The 25,620-nt window shown below is 46.1% G+C and overlaps 1 protein-coding gene across 7 annotated transcripts in view; it reads left to right on the forward strand.

Moving 5' to 3' along the window:
- The window catches only part of LOC142568320 (uncharacterized), a 258,619-nt gene that overhangs the window by 157,543 nt on the left and 75,456 nt on the right, over window positions 1–25,620 (forward strand). For 6 of the 7 annotated variants that reach the window (XM_075678322.1, XM_075678326.1, XM_075678323.1 and 3 more), the window contains 2 exons: window positions 7,233–7,364; window positions 18,674–18,972. In XM_075678322.1, the coding sequence (XP_075534437.1) occupies window positions 7,233–7,364; window positions 18,674–18,972 (431 nt within the window). The remainder of the gene's footprint in view (window positions 1–7,232; window positions 7,365–18,673; window positions 18,973–25,620) is intronic. The other variant, XM_075678328.1, reaches the window with a different exon arrangement.

Below are 25,620 nucleotides of genomic sequence, written 5' to 3' on the forward strand. Positions count from 1 at the left end.
TAATCAGACTTCGGTTGAAGGCTGGTCTGAAATCGACTGCGTGCTCTTGCGTGAGTGAAAACCTCGCAGAACAAGGATTGCACGTAATAATTCAGGGTGTCTACAATCCGGGAAAACCGGGAATTCTCAGGGATTTTGAGTAGTCTGGAAAAACTCAGGGAAAACTCAGGGAATTTGTGTCTCTATCAGGGAAAATTAGCTGCAATTTTATCGAAAGGGTTGAAAGTCGCGGTAATGCTGGCTCGAGTAACAGACAGGAATCGTAATGAATCGTCTTTGACGTCCTGTCGTCGGCTGGAGGAGTTGACAGTGTACAGTCGATGTCCGACTTTCCGGATTCCCGATAACTTGGACGGCTTGGCGGCACCACCACGTGCCCCATAGACTCAATGTATCAGAACGTCTGAAATTTCGGACGGACGAACTCTTCGCCGTCTGATTTTCCGGATGTTTTGCCGTGACCGCCACCACTGCTGCCGTTTTGATTACCTCGCCGCCTCAAATCGGCGCTCTCGCATGCAGATCCGCTGGCAGCCGTAGCCACCATTGTGGCAACGCTAGGCCTAGCTGCTTCGACGTTCGCTATGAAGCTTCTTGCCGTTGGGTGCCGTGTTTTTTTTAAAAGAATTCGCTGCTGGCCAGCAATGGCACGGACTCCGCCTTTGCGGTCCTTGCGATTGGCTTAGAAGTTTGGAACGCACGCACGGTGCGTTGCATAATGCCAGTTCCCGAAAGTCAGCTTCGCCTTTATACAGATATGTTACTTGGTGAAGCATATGCAAAAGTATTGCAGTGAAGCATAAGATGCGTGGGAAGGGGCTATTGCCACGGGACACAGTATGTATTCCTTAATTATACACGCATGCACCCGGTATTTCCTGTCACAGTACGAGCACCGATATGCCTAATACGTGTACCGACAGGCCTTCAGAGCGTTTTCAAATGTGCCTGTGGCGGTTTGAGCTCTTAAGGGCAGTAAATGACATGCATTTATTTTTTTCACAACTGGCCAATTTTTCGGACGTTTTCGCGGCCCCTAAGAAGTTCAAAAACTCGGACGTGGACTGTGCAACTGACCAAGAAGATGCTTCAAATCGTCCATGGGGCGAACGAGTGGCGGAAGGAGTACAAGAGCAGAAAGGAACAACGCATTGAAGAATGAACAGGAAAGGAAGTGTGCTGTCGCCATTTTGAAGGAGGTTGAGCTCAAAAAATAAAGTGTTGGCTGATGCCGAGATGCAAGTGTCCCTCAACCAAACCAGAATAAACTCTTTAAAGCAGTGAAACACAACACTGAGGCGTCGTACGCAGGCTGAGAGTATGTCAGGACAGTTGAGGTTGACTTACGAGCTGTTGAGAGAGTATCTCAACTGTGACAAAGTTCGGGCCTCATACCACTGAGCTTGCTATCAGTTGATAGAAATAGCTCATATTTGAAAATATTTGCTTCTGTATGCATCTCCTTTTTATTGGTATTTAAGAATGTCCGACTCGATTTGAAATTTTTTTGATGACATTTTATTTGCTGTGCATTTTACTAACCCCTGCCTTCTATTCTCTTCTTGAATATCATAAACACTACTCCTTAGTATTCAAATTGGATTAAGCTGGTTTTTTTTTTTTTTTAATTTCATATGCTTACTAGAGAGTGACAGCATCGGGCGATATGGTTTCAGCTTGTCTTGACAAAAAACATTGTTCTGCATCATTGAGGGAATTTTGCAAAGGCACTCGGGGAAAACCTGGAAAACTTGGGGAATTTGGAAATGTCAACTTGGTAGACACCCTGTAATTTGTACATACGCTGTCGAAATACTCATGGATAAAAGACGATGAGCAAAACAAGAACAAGGTGAAAGCAGGAGCCACCGTTTCAACAAGTGGACTTTTGTTCAAGGTGCCTTGAAGAAAAGTCCACTTGTTGAAATGTTGGCTCCTGCTTTCACCTTGTTCTCGTTTTGCTCATCATCTTGAATTTCCATCTCCCGCCTTCCCCGTGTTTTCTCATGAATAAAAGCAACTCACGGTGAGGAAAACGAAGTTGCACTTGATATTAGTCAAACACAATTATCAAAATAACACGTACTCATGAGCATGTGCCATTGTCTGTGAGATTATTAACCCTTTGACGGTCAATGACATAAATATATGGCGCCGCAAACAAGTCCGAAAATGGTCGATGCCATATATTTACGGCGCCGTCTGTACGTTTAAAAAGCACGCCAATTTCCTAACTTTTTCTTTTCTGTCATGTGCTGCCACTATGTGAGGATACAGGGAATTTTTTTTGCGCGCCTCCCTGTCTCGGTTTTCGTTGCATGGTTTGTTTTAGCGCTAGTTTGCTCCCGCGTGTGTATATACTGCCGCTCGCGCATTGGCGTGCGCACGTGCGGGCGGCCGTTTGGATTTTGTTTAGCGGGCGGTTTCGGCTTTTTTCGCTTGCAAAAGTGATGACTATCTCGTTCCTAATCACTCAAAGGGCGACCACATGTTTCTCGCTCATTTAGTGCTCACAGGGGTGCGCATAGGAAGGATGCCGCTATGCATGCGTTTCCGTTTCTTTTCTCCTTTTTTTTTTTAAGACTTGCGAAAACTAATTGCCCTAGCTGGTTGGCGATAAGATGAAGATTAGCGGAAGTTGTCAAACGTGTTGCTTTTTTGATGGGCACACAGCCAAACAGTTTTCTTGAGCGCGTGCACCTGCGCTGTTCGATTACGCTATGGATGTACATATTAGTGTAAGAGCAGGAACATCTGAGGCTTACGAAATATTCTCGTGTGCGGATTTTCAAAGCCTTGAACTATGTGCATAAAAATGCATGAACTTTTTAATTCTGATAAGCTTATGTCCTTTGTTATTGAATGAAGAGTGCATATATGAATGAATGAATGAAGAGTGCATATATACCAAAGCAAAAGATTTTTTTCTCACTTTACGGTCACCCTAGAAAAATTATGGTAAATTTTTTTCGAAATAAGTCCCTACGAAGAATTGGAATCTGCAATAAAAAAATCAATCCTGGGCGGTCGCATATGGCGAAAAAAATCGACCCTCAAAGGGTTAAAACAACCTTCACGTCAGATTAAAAATTAGAAAACCTGAGAGAAGCTTCTGTGTCTTCAGTGTAGCTTTCATTTAAAAAATATGTTTTCAAGTCTAACAAAACGCAAATTTTGTGGCGCATTAGCACTGGAGGCTAGTTTCGGCAATACCTCCAGTTGAAGTTTAACATTTCCAGACTCCCTAATCTGCCAAAAATTGTCAAATGTGACATAGTTAAAGTTTGGTCGTCATTTCAGACAGTGCCTGGCGTTGTTGGTAGAGTTCCAGCGGAAATGTTTAACAATGTGTAAGACAACTGTCAGTCAAATTGACCAATTTCTATGGGTGTGATAATTTATTTTTATTTTATTTGCAATACTGCCAGTCACATTTTCAGTTTCTAAAACGCTTTGTCTATCTGGTTCCGAAATATCACCGTAAACCACGTAGAAGGGCTCGAAAAATTTTCTCGAGAAACATTTCGCGGAAATCAAGAAAGAACAGCGTTTTTCAAGTCACAGTATCTCCGCAACGGTGCAACCGAGTGCCTCCATGTTGGTCTTGTCGGAAAGCACATTTCTCCAGGTCCGTTCAATTCGCCTGGACCACTGTGAACCAGTTCACGGCAGTTCACACAAAGTTCAGAAATTCTGCAGCTCGATTTCTGTGGTGCAGGCACAGCGCGACACTCGAAACGAATCCTAAGGTGCAGGCACGGTACAGGCGTTACGTTATGTCCGACTAACATGCACAGAATGTGTATGTTTGAGAGGTCCTGAAATGCAAGTATGATCGGCTACTGGGCCGTAAATGCACACCACACTTGCATAGACTCATCAGACGTGCTTAAGAGCGGTTTTAACGGCGCTCATGCCCGTGTGCTGCGTCTGCTACGCTGCTGTTTCGTGCCTGTACGAGCCTGCACAAGGTCAGCACCGACAGTGGAGTGGGTACCGCAAAATCATGAACCAGCCCTGCACCTTTCCTGCACCTTTTGAAACAAATGGTGTGGTTCAGTGTTCGCTATTGCTTCACCGCTGAAACAATTGGCGGGGTGCAGCACCTTATCAACTGGTCCAGGTGGTGCAGGCGAATTGAACATACCTTCCATCTTCAGGTTTGCTGCTTCAGCTATCTCCTCCTATGGCAGGTCTGGACGCTCTCTCTCCGTCTCTCTCCTTGCAGCCTGAGTAGGCGTCAAGGAACCAAATCATTTTTTTCTGTGCTGCCGCACCGCTCATCTCCACAAGAGGATGCTGTGAGCCAACCCTAGAGTTGGTTTTCAACAAGTTGGCGCATGCGCAGGTGCATTTTTCCATGGGCTGATTAAGGATTAAATACAAGATACAAATAACCATGCCTCTATACAAAATATTTACATTTATATACAGCGGACGCTTTAGGTCAGTGTCCAGAGTTTGATGAGGTCGTCTCCTCTTGGGAAGGACTCGAGGCCTATGACTGTGCATAGCCATGAGTCATCTCGCGCGATAGTTGTTGGAACTGGTACATTGTATAATACCCCCATCGTTCTAGCGAGTGTTCCGAGTTGCGAATTGTTCAAGGCAGAATCAATCAGCATGCCCGTTCCGCGTGACATTGAGAGCCCTGGGTCGGTGACTTCCCTTTCGGGAAACAGGGCCAATTGGATAACCTTAGACCATTCTCGGTCCACAGATAAGCCACATGTGACGTGTCCAAGAAACTCGAGGTCTCTGGGGTGGACAATGACAACACACTTCTACGGTGACAGTTGGAAGCACAGTGTGGCTAAGATTTGTTGTGCCTTTTCCAGGTCTGGTAGTCCTAGTTCCTCTGGAATACCAAAAAGGCTGTCATCCCCCAACACATATGTTGAGAAAGTCTGGTTCCACATTTTCAACTGTAGGAAGGTGATGACGAAGTAGTTGATCATTGAATCTACCAACTGCGTGTAGTAGCTACTGGAGGGAACACCTATCTTCTTGAGGCACATTCTACCGCCCGGCATGATCACCGGGGTTCGAATGAAGTGCTCGATAGTGTATTCAAAAGCATACTCAGACTCAGGATCTGGGAATCGCAAATACCTTCGGAGCATCTCAAAGACCTTGCGAATCATCCACGTCTGTGTTGATGCGTCGAAGCTCTTCGTGTCAAGTCCAATTTCGATGCGGCGCTCCTCACCAGTGTAGATACACTTGTTGAGTAGTTGAGGCAGCATGTGATAGAAGTGGAGTCCCACGACTGTCGGGTGATCATGACTTTGATAGTACCTGATCAGGGATGACGCTGAAAGTACCTCCAACAGTATGTTGTGGAAGGCTTTACCCCAGACATGCCTTATTTTCGGCGAGTCAATGGTCGCAAGTTGGGTTCTAGTCCAAGCCAAGTCTGACGTGTATCTGAATCTTCTTGTTGATGGGTTGAGATCTTCGTCTTCAATCCAAACGTATGGTGAACCAACCACTCTGCAAATGGCTATTTCCTGATTCCCTGGTTCCCCTTTCTTTCCACACTATTTCTACCCCGCTGATGAAGTCGGAATGAATCGTACCTGGCAAATTTCTGACCATCCTAACGAGTAGATGGGAACTTGGGGCCTGAACGCTTCTGTGTGGTGAAGCATTACGTCTATGTTTGGGTTGATAGGTTGGTTCATAATGGGTTTATCATACAGCCACATATTGTGGTAGTGCCCTTCAAGGGTATAGAATGATTGAGTCCATTCACCGAACACTTCAAGTAGATCTTTACCTACGATCACGGACAAGGTGTATTGGACGTAAGGATCGGTGGGTGATCTGCGCCTCCTCGTTAAAGAACCCCAGGTGGTCAAAATTTCCGGAGTCCCCCACTACGGCGTGCCTCATAATCAGAAAGTGGTTTTGGCACGTAAAACCCCATATATTATTATCTGCGCCTCCTTCTCAATGTGGGGGGGCGGTCCTGTTCCTCATTCCTGGCGACTGGCATCATCGCCATAAATGCTAGTTTTGGCGGACGTTGCTCAATAGCTGACGGATACATTGGAGCACTGCTTTCACAGAACCAACACAAAGCTCACGCAGGAGATTTTCATGCGGACACTTTAATCACGCTGTCCTGTGTGTTCCTGCCTTCTGTCTTCATCACATTGCACTGCCCATTCACGTCAATAAACCGCATCATACGCGCGTCTACTTCACTGTGTACATTTACCCGGACCCAAAATTGCTTTTTTCTGGTATAATATATATATATATATATATATATATATATATATATATATATATATATATATATATATATATACACACATACACGAACACAAAATATTTTTTTTGGAATAGGTCCCCCTGAAGAATTCAAATCTGCAATAAAAAAGAATATCAACCCTGGGCGGTCGCATATGGCGAAAAAAATCCTGAAATGGTTAAAATGAAATGAAATCCTGAAATTACCCTGAAAAGGTTAAATAATGCATACACCTGCCAGGACCAAAATATGAGTCTGAATTGCCCAGTTTTCTGAAATAACGAGGGCCAAATTAACAAGGTTTTACTCTATTATTAAAAAGCTCTGGTAGTTAAAATGTCAAATTAATTAGCAAGAACAACTTGAAATGACACATTCTGGACATGTACTCACTTTAACCAACGGCCTGGCTCAGCTGGCCTGCAGCTGGCAAGCTAACATGGAGATTTCATAGGGTTACTGTAATTGCATAGTTGCATATTAATGAAGGTGCAAAGCATATTTGTAATTTAGCATTGTTCGTGTGCCATGTATCGGCATGACAAGCCACCAACAGGCCGTCAAAATTAATAGACCTTTGCTGGTAGGTCGAAGGCATCACATATGCCTGCATTTCCTTTTCAAGACCTGATAGCAATTTTGATTTCATATCAATATCAGCATGTCCGCTTAGAACATATATTGGGTGTAATGAAGGGATTTCCATTTCGGATGTGACTTCATCATTCCGAGGCTTGACTGTAGTTGTAGATCATCAACAAGCAGCGAGTCATCGCCACTAGTGTACAGTCTTGTTGCTCTTGGTCAGGCAACAAGACAGGCAACAAGACAATTTACAGCCAGTGGTAATGATTAATCACTGTTGCTGAAAGCAGGGTCTTCATATAATGTAGACCAACCGATGCCTTACCCAATTGTACAATGCTTAATGTGCTTGCTTTATTAACTTTTTCTTCCCCTTTGTCTATTGCAGGCAGTACTGGATTTGCAGTGTACGATAGCAGCATGCCCATTCTCCAGCAGTCAGGGAAATTTAACAACTCGTACCTGGACACCTCTGCATGTGGTGACAGTGCGCAGGTGGTCTCTCCTTCGGCCGAGCAATGTGAGCGGAGTAGCACTCTTGCTTGTTTCATAGCTTAAAAGCAGCTACTTCTGAAGATGCACATGCTGAATGCGTGCCTTTCATCCACATAAATGCCTGTAGTCAATAGAGGAGAGAGGGCTTCTTGTGATATGTAGTCAATAGAGGTTGATGTGTCGGCACCATTCATCTGGCTTAGCGTCTGCTTAAATAATTGTGAGAAGGCAGTCACAGTTGCATATATAGTGGCAGGGTTGTGTGAATATTATCTATATCTAAACAAGTAAGTTCATATTTTATTTTGTAACTGAATTAGGCTATTCAGAAGTTTTAAGTGTTTTTAAACTACTTTGAAGTTTTGAAATGTCTAGAAGACGAACTGTCATGTATTGAGAAATTAACAAAAGCCACATGCAGACAATGATATACACGCTGGGAAAGAGCACGGTAACCATAACAGTTGTTACACTGTGGAAAACCAATTTTTCAGACATGATAGGGACTGAAAATGTTGGAGTAACTGAGCAGGAGGAAATAAGTTTCAAAGAACGAATTCATTATTTTTTTTAGAATTGGCACTTCAGAAACCTTGTTCACAGATCTTTGAATGGTATTGCTGCTTTAGTGAAATATTATCTACTTAAACTTTGCAAAAGTTGAGGTTAAAGGGACACTAAAGGTTACCAGAAACTCAAGTTAAAGTGGTAGAGCAATGTTCTAGAACGTCTAAGGCGTCAATATAATCGCGAACAGAGCTTTAGTAACCGAGAAATTGAGGTAAATGCATGACACGATTTGAGACCCCCCAGCGACATTCCGGTACTAGCCCGATGACGAAAGGACTCCTCATAATTTGTGTTACTAATACTCAACTACTCGTATTAAAAATATCATTTCATTCGATTATAAGACGGAAAAAAATGCTACTTGTCTACGTGTATTCGATTCTAAGAAAAAATAACATTTTGACTTTGCCCTTCAGTAATATGGGTGTTCGAAAGGTTTCGTTTTCGCTCGGCTCTGCGCGCTCGACTCTGCACCGCGCACGCTTTGGAGTTTCAGTAGTTTCGTTATCGCGTCGTGCTGTGAGGGTTCTGCTGGCTCGCGAAACTTTCATTTGGAACAAGCAGCGAGAATGCCACGTCCATGTGATGTCGTGGGAAGCCCTCGTTGCTTTCCCGCTCCAGAGAGCCGGTGTCGAGGCCGCCGTCGTAGTACGCAACGACGCCGGCAGTGCGAGCCCTCAGCAGCAGGTCGCGCTCGTCGGTGCTCAAATCGCTGAAGTTGAGCCCACCATCGCGAGCCAATCTGTCGGTGTCAGGGTCCATTGCGACGAGCGTCGAAGTTAGCGTCATAGAATGAAGTACCAGCTTATGGGCGTCTTGCACTGGAGTTTGAGGTATAGTAGCGGCGCCTGGTGGCGGTGCGGGAAACGACATCTGGGTCGTGCCAGCTTGGGTCGTATTGAGCCCTGGCTGTGGCGAAGCACGTTTCTAGGCCGAGTTTTGCGTCGATTCGCACATTTTTATGCCCTGTTGCGAGTGCGAAAAGGCTCGTCGCTTCTCATAGACCACGCCAACCACGCTGCGAGCTCGCCGCAGCCTATAGTTTAACGAAAACGGACTCTCCGTGTGCCGTGGGACGTAATGTGGGACGTAATTCGTTTCTCCTTCCGCTAGCCACCATACTCCCGCTTTCGCTCTGCTCTCGGCTCTGTCTTGGCTCTGTTTCTGGCCGCGCGTTCGCGTTTTGCGCAGAAAAGCCGTAGCGCCGTCTGCGGACGCCGTTCTACTCACCGATGGCGCAACGTCACTATGAGACCATGATGTCAGTACTCCTCGATCGGAGGGCGGGCGATTTGAACTGCGCTAGAGGTACGCGGACGCTTCAGAACGCATTTTCTCTTAAAATAAGTCTCTCCTTGGCACGAAACAAGCGTTTCGAGGTTTCTGGGATGGTATTTCAACAGTCCACGTTGACTTAATAGTAACCTTTAGTGTCCCTTTAAAGGAATGTTTTGCATTTGCTCTTTGTGCAGCCCACTGTGCATTGCACGTCATCGTGATGCTGTGAAATGCAGATGCATGTGATCTTGATTTCGTGCTGGCAGTTTAGGCTGCATTCTGAGAATTCAGTTGGACCTTTCTGCATATACACAAGCTTTGGCCGCCTGTCCAGTATGCTCATAGACTAACTTTTATGCACTCACAGTAGTTCATTACACCTATTTTTAAGGCGTCAATGAACCACACACCGCACACACGATAGAACAATGGGACAGAGTGCCTTTGTCCGGATCAACGATCAATGGATCCGGAACCATGGACAGAGGCTTTCTGTCCCATTCTTCTCTCTTGTGGGCTGTGTGTGGTTTTTTGGCGCCTTAAGATAGGTATAATGAATCAATGCCAACTTGCCCAGCAAGAAGTTCTCGTAGCTCACAGTAGTTGCCGGCGGTTTGCTCCAGGTCCCAAATGCCAATACTGTTTCTATGGCTGTCAGTCTAGCCCGTGCACATGATATCAGGCTCAATCGCTAATTGAGAATACTGGTATGTACAAGCATTTTGTGACAAACTAATATGCCCCCCCCCCCCCCCCCATTGCACTGTCCAGTGGCAAATTTTTGTCACGGGCACATTGACTATGTCATTTGGCATAACCAATGCTACTTTGTCGTGTTTGTTGGCAAGCTGATAAAAATCTCTGTTATGGCCAAGTGGCCCTTGGAGCTAATGAAATTTGTCGTACAGGTGACATGAATGATAGCAATTTTGTTAATAGCCACAATGTTTCCAATGTGTTGCATATGGATCATGTCTTAAAAGTTGAACGAGATATCATATGAACTTCAATTTATAATATTACATTGGTTTCGTGGAGTAGGCAGTGGTATGGCAGGCAAATGAAGACAAAGGGTCTAAAAATCATGCATATGAAAAATCAGTTGACAACTGTGTTCTTTGCATTTTCACATTTATTTCAGCTTGCCAATATGCATAGCCTTAGATAAACTTTCTTGTCTCATGTATTCGTAGCTTGTTATTTTGCCTTTTGGAATTTGCCACAGAGATTCACTGCTTGACATGTGAGGAAAGACTGCATCGACTTCTCCTGTCATCTTGCATTGTCTCTTCTTGCCTGCTCAGCATGTACATACTAACGCAACTGACTGCCCACGTTAACTACACTCCTATACCTGTTACCATTGAAGTGTGTCACTTTTTTCTTTAGCACTTTTCTCTGCAAAAACATCAGGTGCTCAGGTGCCAAGTCCAGATAACAACCATTAGCAGAGGTTGGGGAATATCTCTACACACCTGTTGCTTTGCCCTGACAACCCACGTTTCTGCTGGAGAAAGTTTTTGGGCAAGATCAAGTATCCAACATTACTGGTAGTTGCTAACTGGGTGTCTCCATACCAGCCGCATCTCGAGCAAGAAGCTGCATTCAATGACAAGGAATGTGGCTAGCTGGAGGGCACTCCTTCTACACTCTTTGGCCAAAGATGCCCTTGCGCCATTATAACCCATTAATCAATCAGGGCACTCCTTTGCACACTCTGAGACGTTGTTGCTCACTTACGGCAACAGTTTGCTAGTGCAGTAGTGCTCCAGTTAAGGCCAGGTTATGCGCCACACAGTTAACATACCCTGTTTACTTGCATAATGAACCCACCCCACTTTTGTCCTGTACTAGTGACTCTTAATGCAAAACATTCTTCTCCAAGTCGAGGCAGTTTTTGTAGTGCATGTATGTTGGCATTTTCTTGCGCCGATCCTGGAGATTTGCCTAAGGTACGCCCATGAGTATGTGCCCTGGGGGCCACTGGTTGCCGTGATGTTCCGGATGCATGCATGTATATATATAAAACGGAAAAATTGTCATCCCCCTGAATGTAGTAGGATGCCACAAAGGAAACCCATATGGAAGCCAGGCACTATTTGGGTGGATGGCAATTTTTTCCTTTTATGAACTGTCCTCCACCTTGAGGGGCTTCCGCATAACTGATTTGCTCTATATGTATATGTTTATTTAAATTAATGTTTATATGTTGTGGGATTCTCATCCATGCTCTTGGGACAAAGGAACGACAACACAGTAGTGCAAACAGTCACAAGGGCATTTATTGCACCTTTCATAGATCAATGCCTGCTAGCCGAGTTGCTATCCACAAAACATGCAGATGGGCGTGCGACAAATCTAGGAAGTCCGACTCACCGCGATCGGATAGCGACCGAATATGTTCTCCCCATGCTGGATCCCAGTGCCTGGTCGTTCGCGCGTACGGTCACGCAAACGGTGGCGCGTTCGAAGGAGGCCTCGTGAGACGGTCTCAGAGAAGCATGGACTGGTGCACGCGCGGACGTCCGCGCCACTTGCCAACCCGCATCCAAAGAGGAAGAGCCTTCTCCTTTTCGCGCCCAAGTAACCCTGCTGGTAGGCGGCGTTAGCAGTGCAACACACGCGCCATCGCTCGTACTGCGCTTCAAGGGACGCGTGAGAGTCAGGCATCCCCACAATGTTTATTTAAATTTATTTATATTATATGTTTATTTAAATAAATTTTTCTGACAGCTGGATTCAAACAGAGGACCTCTAGCACAGAAGCCTGATACTGCAACCATTATGCCACAGATACATGCATCGACAGGCGGAATAAATACTCTTAAGAATTTCCCGCTTGCAAGCTAGCCCGTTGAGACACTTTATGCATTTCGATTTGGCCACGGATGCATACCTCAACAGGCGGAATAGAACACCCTTCAGAATTTCACTCGTGAAAGCCACTGCGCCGAGACACTTGTGATGCTTCGCATTATGTAAATGTCAACTATAGTTTAGTCAGACAAATCGTTTTCCAGATGAGAGTGTGAACTGTGCATCATGTGACTTGACTTCACCACCTCGTGGGTAGCCGAAGTCACAAGGGTGCATGCCAGCCGACCTCCAGGGCACCTATATATGTTTAAAAAACTGAATAGTAGAAATTTCATCTGCAAGTGAAATTATACGAACGTTCACTACTTGATTTGTATATATTGCATTACACCTCTATAAAACAAAAAGGTATTGATGGCGATTAACTTGTTATTTAATCTTAATAAATTTTTATTCTTACAGAAATAAAACTGTCGACACTTCCTCACGTAATGAACCCTACCTCCAAATTGACATCAATTTTTGTGAAAAGACACTGAGGTCATTATCTGAATAAATATGCTAATTTAGTAAATTTGAATGAAAACCCAATTGGTTGTCTTTTCCTTTCAAGGAATTGTAAAGTATCAAGACTGCTAGCAGGGTGTTTTTTAATGTTTAAATAATCAAGAATTGCAGGTTTTTTGATTCCTCCATTCAGTATTGGTGCATTCAATATTTGCTATGTATTTAGTTTAAAACAAACCAATGCCCACAATTCCCACATACTTATTTAAAGGGGCACTAAAGAGAAAGTCGCAACCATATACCATATGAAGAAGCAGGCAGTGATGCCGGAGAAGGCATAGGGGTAATTACATTTAATCGAAATATAGAAATAGTTAGGCAAAGGGAAATGTAAGTGGATGAAAAGATAACTTTGCACATGTGGGAGCTGTCTTTTTGTCCACTTTCATTCCTCTTTATCTTGTTATGTATTTCAATTAAGCATAATGAATTTCTCCCATGCCTTCTCCGGCATCACTGTCTGTTTCTTCATATGGTTGTGACTAATAAGAAATAGCTCTTCCATCCCCTTATTCTTCTCGCACTAAAAAGAAAAATAATTTGACCTGTATTAATAAGTTATGTTTCTACAATACCAAGCAAGCCACTCTTACCTAAATGGAGGCTCTATGAGCCAAAAAAAGAATGAAAAACGAGTGCCAATGCCACCTTGCGGTTCCCACAGCAGCTCTCCATAACGTCATGGATTTTGAGGACGTCTGCTTGGGCCAAGTTAATTTTTTATCAGCAAAGATGAATTACATTTTATTTTAAAGAAGCCAAAGACTGAACTATCCATTACGCTACATTGACAAAGCAGCATTGGAGTTCTGGCGGGAAATAAAAAAAAATTGACCCTTTGCCTTTATTTTTTCTTCTTACGGCAGCGTCGGCTTGCATCTGATTGTGGGAAAGGTAACTGTTATTTCTGAAGAAAAAGCTTCTGCAACTGAGCCACTTCGTACTATGGCGTTTTTTCCTGTCTTCTGTTTATGGTTTTGCAAGGGGAGAAGCGCGCATTGCGCCCAGGTCTCTACCTGCTTAACTGGGAAGGTGGGGGAGGTGAAGGCAAGTTGTGTGCTTACTTCGAAAATCCCTCCATACTGGCCGGTGAGCAAAGTGGGAGCACGAGAATTTCTGGAATCTCATGCTATCGCCATAATTTACTTTCCCATTTGGTTGCATCCGCCCTCTTACCATTGTTCAGATATCAGCGGTTGTGGGTGTGGCCAGCAGAATTCCCCCTTCGTTTCTTTCTTCCAACTGCTACAAGAAAAGTTGCTTTTTTCCACAACCAGATGCCAGGCAGTGCCTGAACTGACACCGATGCTGTGGCACTTCATGTAGGTCCTGCTATACCACAAAATTGGTGGAAGTGGAGTTTTGAAAGAATACTTGGAACTTATTTCGTGTTTCTCTTCAGTGTCCCTTTAACAGTATTGGGATTCACTTGAGGTGTGCCTTATGGCAGCAATTCTTTACAGTGCTTTAAGTAACTGATGATAGCGGGCCTGAGAAATTTTCACTTAAGAAATCTACAGCCATGATGTATTCCTGCTGCTGAATTTTTTCTGTCAAGGTAGTGCACTTTGCCTGTAATTACAACAGAATTGACCTTTGCTGAATGTGTGGTTGGGGCTTCCACTTTAGTTTATTGTGGTGCTTATTGCATCTCACAAAACTGATGCAGGAGGGAGTATTGCATATTTGCTCCTAGGGAGCTGTACAAAGATTGCCTGTAGTAAAAAAAAAAGCCTTCTAGATTTTTTGTAGGTGCGGGTTGTGCGTCCTGCACCTCCATGACTTCCTCCGCGTACACACAAACAACGCAACTGAACTGCACAGTAGCTCAGCAAACCGCGCAAACTGAACAGCTGAGCAGTGCGATAGCACAACTCACTCAAATGGTCGCGACGCTCCAATCGCGCATAGACAATATTGAAATGCGGCTCCTGGGCGTCGCGGGTCGCCCAGTACGGACGACTGGGAAACCGTACCTTAGGCTGGTACCAGACGAAGAGGTGCAGGATCAGCGGGACGGCAAATAATAATGCGGACAGTCACCGTGGCTCGACACGACACCACACAAACACAACGCCCACAACAGCGTAACACACAGAACACGTTCACAATCTGGCAGTGGAACTGCAGGGGGTACAGGAGGAAACGGGGGCATCTTCAACAATTCCTACACAACCGGGAACAGCCCGACGTAGTACTATTACAAGAAACCAACGACGCGGTCAAGCTGGCCGGTTACAAAGCGATTGACGAGGCCGTAACCGCGGGAGCACTGCCCGCCGCTGCAACGCTAGTGAGACACAACCTCACCATGGCGCAACGCGAACGCAAGAACTTTAGAATACCGCACGTACTGATCGAGCTTATTCCAACAAAAGGGCGCGGCCTGTTTGTATTGGAACGTGTATAGTAGACCCAAAGGCAAACACCGCTTTAGCACGTTACTGCGAAAGGTGAGCGAGGCAGCCGGTGACTGGCCGTTAATCATCACGGGTGATTTCAACGCGCCTCACGCGGCGTGTGGATACAAGTATGAAACGCCGAAGGGTAAGCACCTGTGGGAAGACGCACAGAATGAGGGGCTGGAGCTCGTTACGGATCCTTCCGCGCCCACACGCAAGGGCAACAGCATATGTGCGGACACTTCGCCTGACCTCACATTTACGAAGAACGTAGCTGTCGCACAGTGGCATAACACGCAGCAGGACTTGGGTAGCGATCACTCGGTGATCGAGATCCAGGTCGACGTGGGACCGCATTGCCATCACCACGGTCGTCGGGACGGCACCAAGGGCAACCACTATCGGCTGGTAGAATGGGACCCGTTTCGCAAAGCCCGGAAAGAGCATAATCGCGGCAGCGAGGCAATCGACGACATCGAGAGCTGGAGCGCAACGCTCAGGAGGGACATTGAAGCGGCAACGCGGGAAGTACCGCAGGAAGCACACCTAGAGGTGATAGATAGTAAACTCCTACACATGTGGGAAGCCAAGCGCAGCGGGCAAGACAGGTGGAAGCGTCAACGACGCAATCGAACGCTACGCAGACGCATAGCACGGCTAAACAGAGACATAGAAGACCACGCATTGCAGATATACCAAGCGCAATGGGAGGAGACGTGTAACGGTATGGAGAACCAGCTAGGAATGGCCAAGACATGGCACCTCCTCCGGCATCTCTTAGATCCTGAGGAGACCAAATCAGCGCACGCGCATAAGATCAATAAGCTAGTACACGACTCCGAAGGCACGTCCGTGGACTTTCTAGAAGCCGTGGGAACCCGTTACGTCAAGGCAACTAGCCCCGTCGCGTATCCGGCGTACGCGGGGGAGAGTAACGCGCAGCTAGATGAGGACTTTAGCGTAGCAGAGGTGAGGGCGGTACTGCACAAGCTCAACAGAAAATTGGCGTCGGGCCCGGACGGTGTAACCAATAAAACGCTCCGCAACTTGGACGACGAGTCGATAGAACGGCTGACGGATTACATTAACGTGTGCTGGAATGCCAGCGCGATACCGAGCTCGTGGAAAACGGCACGCATAATTATGATCCCCAAACCGGGCAAACGGGTACAGATCGACAATCTTCGACCAATATCCCCGACGTCCTGCGTCGGCAAGGTCATTGAGCACGCGGTTCTCACTCGCCTTACCAACTACCTCGAGGACCGAGACATGCTGCCTCACACAATGCTGGGGTTCCCTCGTGGCCTTTCTACGCAGGACGTCATGATTCAACTCAAACACCACATCGTAGACAATCCCACGCGTTCCACAAAAGCAAAACTCAGTCTTGACCTCAAAAAGGCGTTCGACAACGTAAAACACGCTGCGATACTTGAAAGCATACGAGCATTGGGACTGGGCGAGAGAACGTACGACTATGTACGGGACTTCCATACGGGTCGCCATGCCCACATAGTGATCGGCGGACTGGAATCGCAAGACATAGACATAGGTTGCATGGGCACGCCGCAGGGCTCCGTCATCTCGCCCATGCTCTTTATAACGTCGTGCTTCTCGGGTTACCCCAGAAACAGGCAGAGATAGAAGGCCTCCGCCACAGCTTGTACGCCGATGACCTCACGCTCTGGGTTGCTGAGGGAAATGACGGCCACTTAGAGCAAACCTTACAGGCGGATGTCGACGCGGTGCAGGAGTATCTGCGCGACACGGGCCTCGAATGCTTCGCGGCCAAATCGGAGCTCCTGCTTTACAGACCCACGCATAGGGGCCGCAAACCCAAGAACGCCGATTCCGCAGCCGAGCGCGCAGATAGAAAAATTAGAGGGCTCACATCGGACGGCATCATTATCCCGCATGTTCACAACATTAGAGTACTGGGCTTGCACCTGTCGGCCAACGGCCACAACGGCGAAATTGTACGCAGACTAGAGCGTGCGGTCGATGAAACGATCCGGTTACTGAAACATATCACGAACAGACATAGTGGAATGAAAGAAAGCAATACGATCCGCCTGGTACAGGCGTTCGTAATTAGTCACATAAAGTACGTCGCCTCCTACCTCAAGTGGCAGGTGGCCGAACGAACGAAACTAGACTGCCTCATCCGCAAGGCGTAGAAACGTGCCATAGGATTGCCGATCAATACCAGCATGGATAAGTTTCTCGCACTGGGTTTACACAATACCTTAGATGAAATAATAGAAGCGCACAACGTCGTGTAGTACGAGCGTTTGGCAAAAAGCAGAAGCGGATGACACATCCTCGAGACTCTGGGCATCAGCTACCACTCGCAGCAGGGCGAAAAGGTCGCGATACCCACACCGATTTGCGAGCGCATCGACGTTTTGCCGTTGCCAAAGAACATGCACACCCAACGCATCACGTTGGCCGGCGCAACAGGCGCGCGCGCGACTTGCAAAAGAAATACGGCAACAACAGAGAAACTGTTTACGTAGATGCGGCCTGTTACGAGCGGCGACGCGGTCGCAATCACGGACCACAGGGGAACTTGCGTCGCGAGCGCGACGATGTGCACGGAAGAGACGGAGGTGGCCGAGGAAGCAGCGATAGCCCTCGCGGTAGCCACCACGGATGCCGAGGTGATAATAAGCGACTAGCAGGCAGGGATACGCAACTACGCTAGCGGCCGGATCTCCCGGGAAGCGGCCCGCATTCTCCATGTTCAACAGGGCAATATTTGCCGTAAAAGCGACCGTTTCCTCGTATGGACCCCCGCCCACATGGACCCTTCGCTCCCGGGAAACGAGACGGCCCATGCCACGGCTCGAGGACTTGCATGCCGAGCCGCGGCGCCCGCCGGCAATTCTGACGTCTCGCCCACCGTGAGAGCGATGCGGGCGTGGACGTGGGGGGATCGTATGACCACTTTCAGAGACATCACGCAACACTACAGATTGAACAGATGTAAATACCCACCACCGCATGCCAAACTAAACAAACAGGCGGTTGCATGGAGGCAATTGCAGACACACACATATCCGAACCCGGCGATCCTTCACCTCTGTTGCACCGACATTTATCCGTCCGACGACTGTAAAGCGTGCGGAACCAGAGCGACGCTGCAGCACATGCTGTGGGCATGCACCGGTAGCGAGCAGCAGGAGTCCCCGACGAACGGGGTAGAAATGGCAGTCTCGAACCGAGGGGTGCGTTGGGAGGCGGCCCTGCTCAGCCACGACCTCGCCGATCAACTGTGGGCCGTCCGGCACGCCGAGGAAGCCGCACGAGTCCAAGGACTCGAGGCCGTCACCTAGGCTGGGGTGCTTATGGTCCCACCTCCGCCGAAATCGCCGGACATTTGCAATAAAGTTTTCACTCACTCACTCTAGATTTTTTTTACAAATCTTTACAATTTTTTGTTGGGCTCAAATGAAATTTGCCGCTACGTGAACAGCATGAACATCAACTGTACCTCTGCTTGTAAACAAATACACAGACACATAAGTGCAAAGAATAGAGGGGGAGGAGGGTGTCCGTAATAATCTATGACATTTTATATTTTTACCCTCCTAATTGTACATTGAGTGTTACTGTTCTAAGAAGGTAACATTTGTGAACAAACTTTTTAACTGAAGCCTATGGAATGAATATCTTTCTTTCTTTATTTTCTTTTAAGGGACATCACTGCCACAGGCCACTCCTGACTTCTCTCAACACCTTCCTCCAACGAGTATGTCATCCTTTGTGGCAGCGCCAACGTCTGTTGACAGTGGGTGGAACTCGGTGCCTCAGCTGTCAACAGCCGCACAGCCTTCGGCCGAGTACAGCTTTGTAAGCACAAGTCCGCCCCTTCCTTCTGAATCAGCTGCCGTGATGAATGGCATGTCACCCCAGGCAGATGGATCGGTGCCTTCGTCACCGCCTGTCAGCAGCCAGCCTGCTTCATTTGACTACTACAAGGCCAGCACCTACTCGGTGAGTGCTAAGCTTCATACTGTGATGGGCACTACTTGGTTGCATGCTGTGCAACTTGGAATCCACTGTTTCCAAGTGCCAAATGACGCTAGGAACACTCGCTTAAAGGACAGGCAAGGTCTTGCCTCTTCTTGACTAGCTGTTTTTCACCCACTTGATTGGTGTTGAGGTTGATTAGGTGTTCTTAAAAGGGCCCTGAAGCACTTTTCTAACGAATCATAAGATGGCCTCACTATTAAAGGATGTAGTCTCACGAATCTCATGCTGCAAACATTTTTCAAATCCTTCAAGTATTAATAGAGCTATCACACAGATGTGTGGCTTCCTCTCTTTTTTCGTCTGTGCTAGCCCGCTGGAAACTACACAGGAAAGAAGCCAAAAGAGTTCTCCCTCTCCCCCGCTCTGTGCATGGAATGGGGGAGTTTAAAGGGCTTGGAATTCTGGGGAGCTTTGAAGTTTGAAGGGCTTTACAGTGGAAGGGACCGTCACAGCACCCTGTGGCCACCACGGTATACTGTGCTATGCGGCACGCTGCTGACATATCGGAGGCCACACATAGCAGGCACAGCTACGTGCAGTTGTCATGGGTAGACTGGAGTGCAAAGATGAAATTATTTTCTGCCTTTTTGAGATTGCGGACATGTGTGTATATATATATATATATACATACATACACATTTCATAATTACAGTCTAGCCCGGTTATAACGAAGTCGGCAGGAATCGGAAATTACTTCGCTATATCCGCTATTTCATAATATGTGGACTATGAAAAAAAAAATACAAACATGGGCATACTGATTTATTGCCGCTGAAAGAAGTGGTCCAGTGTCCCCTCAACACGTTTCGCGAGTGCGGACTTCACCATTGCGGCTTCCATACCATCCAACTGCGAACCAAAGATCTGGTTGAACTCCGGACTCCCGAAGCAATTTGCCAAGACGGCCGCTCTCCGCAACGTCATCAAAAAAAAAAAAAAATCCTCTCTTTTTACATTTTTCCCTGTGGGGCGTGCCCTACCGCTCTACGCCGTGACGCCGTTCAAGGACGGTGCAACACGAGACCGGCGTGTCATGCGATGCAGTGAAGCAACCTTTCGCTCCGTGGGAGAGCAGACGACGCCACGAAAGGACGCAGTCAGCCGACTTTTGCTCTTATTTTCGCGGAAAAAATTGCCTCAAGGACGCAAAAATGTGTTGACAGATTATTTTTCGGTTGGTATTAAATCTCTTCGTTATATCCGCTGACACGCTTCTATTTACTTCGTTAAAACCGGACCCAAAATGTATTGAAAATGCAAAAATGGGAATGGGAAATTGAAATCCCTTCTTTATAACCGCTATTTCGCTATAAGTGGCTTTGTTATAACCGGGCTAGACTGTATTACTCAAAATTCACCATTATGTATTGCTGAGGTTGTTTTCGTGATTAAGAAATTGGCCACTAGCATTGGTTGGCCCAGCTGCTTTCAATGACACTGCATGACGACATTGCAGAAGCTAAAGCAAGTGATCTTTTGCTGCTTTTGACACGAGATTGTAAATTCTCTGCTGCATGCAGTGCTGTAATGTTTGGCTCGCATGTTCACAGCAGCCTCTATGACAGATTGGCATCGTTTTCTTACTATATGTTCAAAAAGCGTTTCAGTGCCCCTTTAAAGGGCCCCTCACCAGGTCTAGCCATTTTGAGCTGACAAGTGCAGAGCATACAATGCACGCCAGTGATCGTGTTTGCAAAAAATTGCATCGCTATGCGCCACGGAAAGGTGTGAAATTTCAATCCGAACGCCGTCTTCCCTTTCCCTCGCGGCAGCCGTGCTCCAAGCCGGATGGTGACACACTTGTGTCCCTGTGCCTATATCACGGAGTAAGACATTTAGGAGCTGAAACTCTTGTCAGCGCGAGCGAGCGCGGGCGACCAGATAAAGTCACAATTGTTGTATGCGCCGACAGGGCCGTATACAGTTGCAGCGCCATGCGCCGCGTCGTAGAAGCCGCAGCGAAAAAAAAAAATGCAGCCCCCGGGCAGGCTGCTCCGGCGCGCTCTCAACGGCGGTAATTTCTTTCCAGGCCGCCAGCACGATAACGGCTCCACGGGCTTGTGACCTTTTCTGGTCGCCGCAAACAGCGGAGTTTCCTCTCCTAAATGTTTCTTGCTCCGTGGCCTATATACTCGTGTCTGCAGTGTGACATCGCTCGTAGTGACACGTGACTTCAAGAATTATTCAAGGTAACATCTGTTATTTGTGTGATCTGTTGCTTGAATTGACGAATTGAAGTTTAGAGAAATAATAAAACACAAAAACGGAATGTCTGCGTGTGTTTTGTTTTACGTCACACTGAAGCAAGAGAGATGTACTTTCGCTTCGTCGCTTGTTCCCAAGGTCGTGCCGTCACGTGCGCAGGTACCGATACTATGCCATTTGCTACGATATTCCAGCGCGTGATAATGCTGTGCGATCCACTTGTTCTGCCTCAGTATTCATGTAGCACTGAATTATACCGCTACTAATGTGTCCTGGTGCACAGTGCGCAAAATTGTGCGCTGTGCAAAACCGGACAATGAGAACAGCTCGTGCGCGACGCCGTCAGTGGACCTGCGCAGTGCCGGGGAAAAAAAAAGCGAGGAGAAAAAAAAATGAAGGCGGGACCTGTGACGTATGCATCACATAATCATCGAGGTCCAGTAAGGGAGAACGCAGGGAAGGAATGTCGCTTGCGGAGGCTAGACCGGGTGAGGGGAGAGTGTCTTGCTTGGCAGTGGAGCTTGTCACCTGACATCATGGGTTGGCGGCACTGAAATATTTCTATCTCGCCTATTAATGAGCCGATTTGAAAATTTTTTTTCCGGCAGAACGCTACCTAGAGGACACGGAACAACTTCCAGCGTATAACCAAAATTTGCTATGGGGCTTGGTGAGTGGCCCTTTAAATAAATATGATTTACTTTGTGGACCAGAAGTAAACTCAACCTGGTAAACTTCTATAGGCTTTTTCCCGCGCACCTTGCCATGGCGCTTCAGTGGCTATGACGTTCTGCTGCTAGCCACAATGTTGCAGGTTCAATTTCCGAATGCACTGGCCGACTATTCGTAGGTTTATTGTACTGGTAGCTCCATTGTTAAAGGAAACACACATTAGCACAGCATGAACGAATTTCCATCTGTGAGAAGTCTGGAAATGATCAGCTTTGTAGAAGACTCATGCAGAAGATGACTCTGGCTCTTCTCTATGTACTCGCATAGTGCATTGACACCAGTTCTGCTAGCACCGGCAACTGTAGCAACCGCAAAATGTTAGCCAGCAGCCTGCCTCTTCCCATCAACAAAGTACCCACCTGTACATCTCCGGACTGGGGTTGGAGACTTACAACACAAGTAGCTTGAATATAACCATTGTACTTATGTCCTTGAAGCAGCAGAGACCTCTGTAGGGTTGAGAAAGTGTGGTCAGAAACATGCAGGTGGGTGGTATGGGGTGAACCCTCCACCAGTTTCTTTTAATGTAATTTAGAATGCTGGAGTCTAAAGTGTTTTATCAAGGAAAGTTACGCAGATACTATAAGAAAAATGTGGCAATGAAGAATAAATTCCAACTAATTTATCAAGTTTTCCTTTTTTTTTACCTCAGTATTGATAAGGTGAAGTTGAGTGGTAAACATTTATTGGCGAGTGTTGCCTACAGGCAGCATGCCAGAAAATAAATTTTTTCTTCCTGAGTTTCGCTATTGAGTATGAAGTTTGTGGTTATATGTTGTCTTTGGCCAACACAGAATGACAGGCAGCAAGTGTCACTTGTTAGTTTAGAGCAAGAATATAGGACGAGGAATAACAATTTTGGTTTGCAACTCGCTTTCTTTGAAAAGTGCGGTCCGAGGAGACAGACTAATGGAAGATGTCTGGCTGCCATGGTATCGCACACACGTGATATAGAACAAACCAAATGTGCATCTACGGTTTACGTACGATGAGAGCTGTCTGTACAAATTCCAAATGAAGCCTTAGGTGGCTTGAGGTAAAGCCCACTTTCAGTTTTTTGCCTGGGGTTTCCTCCTTTTGCTGAAAAAGTTCTGCGCAAAATATATATATTTTTATCATTGAATATGCTTAATCACAATGTGTTCTGCACATTTAGATAGAAAATAAGCATTTCTTTGGGTGTTTATTGGTGCCGTCATTAAGGGGAGATGCTACTCGAAAAAAAAAAAAAAAATGTGTGTGTGTGCATATATATATATGTATATGTATATATATATATATATGTATATATATATATTGTACTGCAGATTTGAAGATACTGCCATTCATAGAGCTTGTTATGTAGATTTCAAATATCTCATTAGTTTTTGTGTAATTGCTATATTATTTAGTTATGTCCTACACAACTGAATATAGTGATATTTGGAGGCACTTCCTTGTGTATAAGATGTTCTTAAAAAGAATCATGCTGTAGCTTATTTAGCTCCTTGTAGACCGCAAAGTGCTGATAGCTATCCAAACAGCATGTACAATTGCTTTTCAGTAATTGTACTATCGGCGTCAAATGAAAGTTGAACAGCGGAGCGCGTGGCCCAAGCACAAGTTAAGATATAGTGCGCGCCGTCCAGTCATCGCCGTTGACAGGCGCGCACATCCGATTTGGCCACACTGCGCGATCCCCCTCTAGTGACATAATTTCGCTTCTGTCCTGGTTCTTACATTTGAAAGGGAGGATATAAAAAATAAAAACAAAACTAAAATATTGCAATTTACGGCGAGTCTTGTCGCACAGATCGCCGAAGCCACAAGTGCTGTCAGCGCGAATAGCGGTGCGCGTGGTGCAGTTTGCACCGTCATCGCAAGGTAGATTCGCCCGCACGACGCGAGCGATGACGGACGGTGTAAACTGCACCACGCGCACCGCTATTCGCGCTGACAGCACTTGTGGCTAGATTCGCCCGCGCGACGCGAGCGATGACGGACGGTGTAAACTGCACCACGCGCACCGCTATTCGCGCTGACAGCACTTGTGGCTTCGGCGATCTGTGCGACAAGACTCGCCGTAAATTGCAATATTTTAGCTTTGTTTTTATTTTTTATATCCTCCCTTTCAAATGTAAGAACCAGGACAGAAGCGAAATTATGTCACTAGAGGGGGATCGCGCAGTGCGACCAAATCGGATGTGCGCGCCTGTCAATGGTGATGACTGGACGGCGCGCACTATATCTTAACTTGTGCTTGGGCCACGCGCTCCGCTGTTCAACTTTCATTTGACGCCGATAGTACATGCTGTTTGGATGAAAAAAAAAAAAACACTTAGAAAGCCACTTTAACTCATTTTAACACGATAGTGTGAAAGGACCCGTGTCACAGAAAATCCGGCGTTGGTGCCCGGCAAAAAGATTTTCAAGCCACCCATACCCAGGCCTTCCATGTGGCAAAAGGAAATTACTGAACTGATTGAATTTCTCAGGCTAAAATACATCGAAAAATGTAAAATACAACTTACACACATCCTACAGACATGATAGCGTTGGATTGTAATTTGAATATGAAAGAAAACATAATTGTATTACACAAAAGCTCAAACCCCTTTTCCAGCATTTCTACCATTCATAGACCGGCCACAAGGTCTGCCATTTGCACATGCTGGCACACAAATATCTCGAAGGCCACAAAGCGGCGCATCCGAAACTTGGTAGTTTCTTATAAAAACGCAACAGGCCGCATTTCTACCAGAAAGCCCGCCTTCGTGCATAACGTTCGCTGAGAGTGTTTCGCGGTAAACATTATGGTTACATGTACTGCAGTTGCCGAAAAGCATGAGATCTTTGGGATGTTTGAATGCTATCGTGTTCCACTCTTAAAGGCGAAGCTTAAGCATCCCCCAGATTTTTTTTCACAATCCTATGAAACATAACCTTGTACTTTGGCAGCTACTGTCAAGAGATATTGTAATTTCAAGTAAATATAGGGATTCTGCATAGTTCGAAGAGTATGTATGCCAAATTTCATTATTATAGGACAATTATAAGTGCACAAGGTTATTCTCCTGGGATTGCAAAAAAAAATGTGGTACTTTACTCAGAACGACGGAAAGCTGAGCTAGTTGGTAAGGATTCATTATGCAAAAAAGAAGTGAGGCGTGCAGACAGGACGCAAGAGTATAGAAGTGGCATTCGTGTTGTCCACTTCTATACTCTTGTGTCCTGCCTGCACGCCTCACTTCTTTTTTGCATAATGAACTTTACTCATCTTTTTTTGCACAGTTCCAATAATTTATACAGGCAGTTTGAATAGATATCGGCACTTTGCAGTCTACTTAGAGCTAAATAATCTGCAGCATGATGCTTTTTGTGAAAATTTAATACACAAGTTAGGGCCTCTAAAGATCTCTGCAATTTGCACTTGTGTAGGGTGTAACTAAAAAAATATATCAGATACACAAAAGCTAACACCATATTAGAAATCTCTAGTACAAATAGTAAAAAAAAGTTTTTTTTTTGCCGAGTAGCATCTCTCCTTAATGCGTTAAGCCAGGTACCATTTGTATGACTTTTATCTGTGCCTCCAACTTTGAAGTAGTGATGTTGAGGAAAGGACTTTTACCTTGGGGTGTCTGAAATGTTTCTTTTTTCTTGTGTGACAGATGACTGATTTTATTAAATATT

This window comes from Dermacentor variabilis, unplaced genomic scaffold (assembly GCF_050947875.1).
Source record: "Dermacentor variabilis isolate Ectoservices unplaced genomic scaffold, ASM5094787v1 scaffold_18, whole genome shotgun sequence".
In the NCBI taxonomy this organism is placed as follows: domain Eukaryota; kingdom Metazoa; phylum Arthropoda; class Arachnida; order Ixodida; family Ixodidae; genus Dermacentor; species Dermacentor variabilis.